At 43.7% G+C, this 7,490-nt stretch overlaps 1 protein-coding gene across 1 annotated transcript; it reads left to right on the top strand.

The window, feature by feature from the left end:
* Positions 1 to 1,199: 1,199 nt before the first annotated feature.
* Positions 1,200 to 6,989, top strand: ccnk (cyclin K). Its single transcript, XM_031872877.1, is given in 12 exon segments — positions 1,200 to 1,366; positions 2,180 to 2,409; positions 2,670 to 2,751; positions 2,836 to 2,967; positions 3,945 to 4,050; positions 4,151 to 4,208; positions 4,333 to 4,502; positions 4,602 to 4,810; positions 4,904 to 4,934; positions 5,236 to 5,307; positions 5,744 to 5,766; positions 5,768 to 6,989. Coding segments are annotated over 12 exon segments (1,647 nt in total). The 5' UTR covers positions 1,200 to 1,357; the 3' UTR covers positions 6,293 to 6,989.
* Positions 6,990 to 7,490: the final 501 nt, after the last annotated feature.

Genomic DNA, 7,490 nt, shown 5'->3' with positions numbered 1-7,490 from the left:
TAAAAGAGTGAAGGGAGTATTTTTTTCTTATTTATCATAAATTGCAATCATTAAATCCATATTTATAAGATTATTGAACTGTATTTTTACCTTGCTCTGCAAAAGATGCTACAGCAGCAGGTTTTCTGCATTTCACTGCATACGTCTATTTAAAGGATAACAAGAGTTTTGACTTGACATATGAATAAAAGCATCTAATAATTCCGGTTTTAACAACTCAAAGCTACTCAGTTTAATTAATGGTCAATAATGGCTGTAACACGTCAACTGTAACTTGTAAAACAAGGCAATGTTTTGTGGTATTAAACTCTCAGTCACATTCATCAGATTTCTGGAATGACAAATAAAAATGTGGATCTTCAATTAGACATGAAAAGTCTCATTCTCATCCATCAGCTGGCATTATGAGGTTTCAGAAATGTCTGATTTATTTAATTTATAAAGATAAAAAGGTTGTTTATAAACTCAAAAGACAGAGGGAAATTCAAAGAGCGCAGGGAATCTGTTGCTCTAGAAACTATGTTTCCTCTTTAACAAAGACCAAATCTCAAATGAGATTTAACTGGTCTACTAATAGACCGCTTTGATAAAAGACAAAAAAAAGCATTTTGTGGCAGATTTGATTTCCTTTTAGTGCTGCTGCTTTTGTAATATATCATTCTGTTATCCCACTGCCTTTTAATCATGTGTTTTTCAGCCTTCCACAAATGATTTAGCACCGCTGCATCTGTGTGTGATAATTATATGTTTCTTTATATTTAGGGGCACATTTCTATCACTTTATATTGCCTGCTCAAACCAATGAAGTGTAGTCTTTTTAAACAGGTGTGTGACCAAATCCAGTAGGCTATAGAGCAATCATTCAAGATAGTATCTTTAATTTGTCGTAGAACTGTATACATTTTGTTATTTTTTCATAGACATTGTACTGATTGTTCAATTGAGTCATCTGGTCAAATCAAAGACTCCAAAACATCCAGTGTGTTGCACAACTCCAAGAGTGATTCATTGTCTCCCTCTAGTGGATATTATTGGGAAAAACATTTTAAACATACAAGAAAACATGAATTCTTCACACGTATATCTGGATTGGGGTTTCCAGTAGCAGGACTGTAAATGAAAGCGTTGAATGAATGAATACAGAAGAGGAAAGGTACATCTGAACTACAGCAAACGCGTATCAGACAGATACACGTCCTGCGTGATGACGTCTGCAACAGTCTCTGACGTACTCCATAATGGCGGAACCCTTGTTACAATGGGGGCTGTCGTGGATCACTTGTTAGACAACTTCTGGTGAATAGCTGCGGATTATTGTCACAGCTGTTTGTTTCGGGTGGTTTACTCTGACGGCTTCATGTTAAAGGTAAGAGTCGTGTTCCATTACAAACAGACTACCGGGCTGAATGGAACGTGTCCTCGGTGTTCACACCTCGCGTGAAGCGAGTCCGCTAGCTGAGACCAGAGCATCACCTGTTTGGCTTCACGCTATGTAACTCTCTTTATTTCAAGGAGTACTTCTTGGTAGCCTACCCGTGTAATGAACGGACATTCCCGGCGTAATGTTACCCCTTGGTCTACACATAATCGACTAATTCCTATCGTTAGTTATTCGGTAACGTTAGCTCCACGAAGCCAACTTTAAGTTGCCATTACTGCTAGCTCGGCTAACATTATTGAATGCTAACGAGGAGTTAGCAGCATCGTCATGCTAATTCGGTGAAATTCTTCCTCATTGTTTTTGAAATCCCTATGAATGTATTTATTGTGTCATATATGTATTACCCAGTGAAGGAGTATGAATGAATGGAAGGCGCCATGACAACCATTATGTAGAATCTGTCTCCTCTGTTCCGCTTGTCTAACATCCTCAAACGGTTCGCCTCCATCATTACTGTTCCAGAGTAACACTTCACACAGCGTTAGTTTGAACTCTGAACAAATGAGCCGTGAGCTACTTCCACCCAGCGTTTACAGTAGCTCTTATTTAAAGTACCTTTACACGTTTACATCTTCGGTACCCGTCTGGTAGCTCAGTTCTCCGGGTTGCCAAAGTGAATAGCACCTCTATATTGAGACTTAGTGAGGATAACACGCACTGTGTAGCTTTGAGTCCTGCTGCTCTAGTCTTCAGCTCTAACTCTGGATCCTGGACCCTGTCTCTGTGTCCCTGTATCAGTCCAGTGCAGCGGGTCCATCCACCGTTGCCTCTCCTCAGCCAATGAAGGAATTCAAAGAGAACTTTTCAGGCCAAGTGATTCTGGACCACATCAAGCCATGCTGGTACTGGGACAAGAAGGACTTAGCCCACACCCCCTCTCAGTCTGAAGGCCTGGACCCTGGCACAGAGGCCCGCTACCGGAGAGAAGGAGCCCGCTTCATCTTTGACGTGGGGACCAGACTTGGCCTGTATCTTTGATTACTTTGAATACTAAAAGACAAATGAATATCAATATTAAACTATAAATTAATTACATTTGTTGTAATTAGTCCCTAATGAAATCTAGTAAATGACAGACAGAAGACATAACAGCATCCACATTTGCAGAAATGAGACAATGAAAATACTGTGTTGTGTGTGGCCTTTTCTTCAGTCAAAGTGAAAGTCATTAAGTCATTAGTAGCTATTAAAGAGGTAGACTTTCTGTGATATCCTTGACTGTCATCAGACACTATGACACACTGGCCACTGGCATCATATATTTCCACCGCTTCTACATGTTTCACTCCTTCAAGCAGTTCCCCAGATATGTAAGTCCAGTTTAACCTATTCTCACCTCTTCCTTGAAGTGGATTAAATGTGTGGGATTAAAGTTGAGGTTTATGTCCCAACAGGTGACCGGTGCTTGCTGTCTGTTCCTGGCGGGGAAAGTGGAGGAAACTCCAAAGAAGTGTAAAGACATCATCAAAACAGCCCGCAGCTTACTGAATGATGTGCAGTTTGCCCAGTTTGGAGACGATCCGAAGGTGCCGTTTTCTTTCATTTTGACTCTGCAGTCTTGGGACATTTTCTGTTTACACTGGTCATTGGAGGTTCACAGACGAGGTCTCAGTCGGGGAGTTTCTATTGCACACCGAGTACAGAAAAGAATATTCTTTACTCATTCAAAAATTTAAATCTCTAATCTTATGTTAAATCCTTTGTAAACTAGCTTTATAGACTGATAGCATGCTGCAACCTAATTCTGATTACGCTACTACAGCAAACAGCTGTAATGTCATGTGTAGAACTGAGTCCCTTCTCAGGTGTGGCTGCTGGTTTTGGTAAATAAACACATGTCTCAATTAGACTGTGGGTAACTTTTGTCTGTATGGACATGCTAGACACTAGATTGGTTAGGTTCTCCACAATTCAGTCATTGGTGTCATTTAATGGAAACCATGAGTACAACAAGATGGAGGGAAAAAGTGCTGAACTACCTCCTCGGTTATTTATCTTCCTTTAGTCCTAAAGGGTCCACCGATCAAAAGAATCAAAACAGTTTTTCATGAATAATATTCAAAGTTGTGAATCTTGTCATGTGAAGTCCATTCTTTACTCTCTTCTTCCTGCATCGTCTTGTTGGGTGTGCTTGTTTTCGTTACTTTGCTGGCCGACAAATAAGTGTCCCCAATTTTTCCTGTTTAGTTTTCACCCCCGTTCCTTCTCTGTATGCTGAACAGGCGATGACGATAAAGGCAGGTGTTGTGTCGGTATGCTGGCTGCCATAAAACAAGCTTGATCTTATTATCTGAATGCCAGAACCCCAAGAACAAAAGCAAAGTATTCTATTACTACAGGATACAGCGATGCTTTTTAAAGTTACTGGTGCGTATTGTAGATGTGCTATAAAAGGCTCCAGGTATGCCAGAGTGTAAGAGGTTGAAAAGGTGGACCGTTGGTTCTCTGGTCATGAGTCAGCCCTCAGTCGTGTTCTCACTAACTGGGATATTTCTTTTAGCAGGAAGAGGTGATGGTGTTGGAAAGAATTTTGCTCCAGACCATCAAATTTGACCTGCAGGTGGAGCACCCGTACATGTTCCTGCTGCGCTACGTCAAGCAACTCAAAGGTGAGATGGGATAAGAATGGCACTAGATTCCAAACAGAGGGTGCTCATTTGTTGCTCAAGGAATTTAGAAAGCTTATGACTCATTTTCTTCTTGTTAAAGGTGAGAAGAACAAAGTGTGCAAGGTGCTACAAATGGCATGGACCTTTGTCAATGACAGGTGAGCAGTTCGCATGTGAACTCTCTGTATTACAAAGTGATGTGCTTTCTTTCTAAAACTCAATGAGTATGCTAGAGGTAGACAGAAGGGGAGGAGAGAAGACTGACCGTATGTGTCCCTGCAGCCTGTGCACCATGCTGTCTCTGCAGTGGGAACCAGAGATCATTGCTGTAGCCGTCATGTACCTGGCCGGCCGCCTCTGTAAGTTTGACATTCAGGAGTGGACTGCCAAGCAGTCGTCACGCCGCTGGTGGGAGCAGTTTGTGCAGGACGTCCCAGTTGAGCTGCTTGAAGGTACTCATCAGAAAGCCATGACACTACCTGCCTCTCCTATGATATTTGTGTCATTTCCTTACAGACTCGTCTCAACAAAAACACCTCTTTGTCTTCCAGACATCTGCCACCAGATCCTGGACCTGTACTCTCAGGGAAACAAGCCCATCCCTCAGCAGATACAGGAGAAGGAAAGGGCCGCAGCTCCTCAAGTCCCAATTCCTCCAATCCCACAGGGACTACCACCAGCCCCCAACCCTCCCCCCCCCCCACCAAAGAAGACTTCCCCTCAGGGAGGCAGCCCTGTACGCCAGTCCAAACGCTCACATGCGAGTATTCACTTCATTCATACATCAACATCATCAACCTCAAAGTGAGAACTGAGTATGAGTGTTTTCATGTTGTTTATTTCTTTTTTCCAGACATCCCCCAAAGATGAACCAAAGGCTCCAGGTAACACTTGTGTGAAACACTCATGCAGGCCAAATTCTGCCCGTGTGTTTTAAAGACATTCATAATTTGTAAACCACTGAAACGCCTCCCAGAAAAGTTAGCTAATTATCATGACTTCAGTTTAGATGAAGTCCTGGTGAGGTTACAGACGAATACTGTAGGTTCTAAGTGCTCGGGATTCGTATTTTGCTTTCGGGCTTGAGGGTTTTATGAATATTCAAGCCGACAGGAAAGTTCCCTAATGCATTCACTGAATTTAAAAAGCCTTTGCAGCGTCTTGACTGGTCTGTTTCATTCACAGGACAAGTTGGATCAAAGATTCCCAGACTGGAGAGCCCCATGCCCCCTCTGCCTACATCGCAGCCTCCCCCAGGTAAGAATGGACTGTTTACCCTACCATCTTCCTTCAGTCTAATTTGTGAGGCAGTTAGAGTGATTTTGAGTACAGGTATGTGCTGGCAACCTCTGAACTGAGCTGTCTGTGCCATAATGAGCAGCCAGGACCCCCTGCCTCGGACTCGAGCTTAGAAAGCAACCCAAAGCCTGTAGTCCTCTAAGTCTGCTTACATAAGCAGCAACTCATCTGTCCATTATGTTTCCCAACACACGCAGACTCCTAACCTCTCCCAGACCAATCTGATTAGTGCTTGAGCCTGATAACGAGACCTCCTATGTGGCTGAAGCCTGGCAGTCTGGGAATGGAGAGGTTATGTGAGATCACGGGGAATGAGTGGCCTCGTGGTTTTTACAGGAGAGATGAAATGTTAGAAACCAAATCTCTAACAAGTTGTTTTCTCCTCCCTCACTAGAGCGCAAAGCCCCAGCTCCAGCCCCCCCCCACGGAAGCGGAACCATTAAATGAAACTGCTCCTCCTCCACCGCATGCTCCGCCTCCACATAAGCCCCCTCCCCTACCCCATCGCCCTCCTCCACCTCCGCCCTCCAACTACATCATGTCCACCACCAGCTCCTACATGTCCGGAGAAGGCTACCAGAGCCTGCAGTCACTGATGAAGACAGAAGGTCCCTCCTACGCCCCGATGCCGCCCAGCTATGCACCTCCAATACCGCCATATCACCCCCACGTTTATCCCCCGCCTGCCGCACCCCCTCCAGGCCCGCCGCCTCCTCCTTCTACCTACCCACCACCCAACTTGGCGCCAACGTATCCGCCACCAGGCTACAACAGCTACCCTCCACCACCACCTCCACGCATGCCGCCAGGCCACGTACCCCCTCCAGTTATCGGACTCCCGCCTGCTGGGTACCCCCCACCCCCCGGTCCCCCAGGACAGTCGCAGGTGCCCCTGCCCCCTCCGCCTGGCATGCCTATGAACCATGGTGGGTGGATGAGATGAGAGTGAAACAGTCCATGAACTGTGTCCTTACAGACTCGTCGAGCTTGTTGTTGGGCTTGTATTAATAGAGGGACGGATTGTTCTCTTCCAGTATGACTTTTGTTGAGGAGGGGCTTAATGAAGGCTTACCAAGAAGTAGACTTGAAAAGGGATGTCTGGACAGGATTGTTATGAGAACCTGAGCTGACAGACGGCAGTCTCCATGGCTCACTGTGTACAGGATGGTACTTCATGTAGTTCCAGGATCTTGTAACAAACGCTGTCCACTTTGTTATTTTTCTGGAAATGTAACCACAAATGTCAGCATCCTAAATTTAGTTTTGTGACACATTCTCCTTAGTTGTGAGGTAATGAAATGTGTTCTGTTTTTGCTTGACCTGTTGGATAGATCAGAGGTTGACTCCTATTTCTTTCTGGGTATGAACACCCTCATCATGTCTTGTCCTGCATTTCCAATCATCCCCGTGTCTTTTTCCACATTCCCACACGGAGTACTCTTCATGAATATACTGTGTATTCATGCTGTATATCCTGTATACAATAGTCAACACTGGACAGTCGAAGGCATATTTGTACATCTCTCTTCATTTAGGCATTTCTTCTTTCTATCCATATGTGCCTTACTCGGGCTTCTCTGTATCCAGCTTTGGTTTGGTGCCTGAGTGGCACTTAGTAAAATAAAGACCTGCCTTTCCTACTTTGAACTTTGTGTTTTCAATCAGTATAAGAGATGTTGATCATTGATTATGTACAGTTGTGTTGGATGAATATAACTTCATCTGTACCTCTTATGAGTAGATTAAACTAATTGAAAGCTATTTATATAAAGTAGATATAGTTACAATGTTATTAACCAAAATCCAATCGTTTATCCATTTCTTTTAGCCAACTATTTAACAGTCATTTATTTCAACTTTTCATGTATTTGAAATATGGATAAGTGGTTTAAATGTGTAACCATTTATCTCTTGCTAACATCATTTCGACCATTATTCTCCCCCACAATAATGACAATGTTCAGCCTACTTACAGCCGACACCATAAAAAACTCAAGGCAACAAGGAAACCCTATTACAAGTTACACATACTCTGACACTTGGTGAGGGCAAAGGAAACCCCTGAACAGGAGAACAAACACTTTCTTAACCTCTCAACCATAGTGTTCAGCTGGTCAGACATCTAGGCCTACTAGTGGTGC

The sequence above is a fragment of the Anarrhichthys ocellatus genome, unplaced genomic scaffold (assembly GCF_004355925.1).
Source record: "Anarrhichthys ocellatus isolate YVR2014 unplaced genomic scaffold, GSC_Weel_1.0 scaffold66, whole genome shotgun sequence".
NCBI lineage: Eukaryota > Metazoa > Chordata > Actinopteri > Perciformes > Anarhichadidae > Anarrhichthys > Anarrhichthys ocellatus.
The sequence above is the reverse complement of the archived record's forward strand: the minus strand, read 5'-3'. Positions and strand labels throughout refer to the sequence as shown.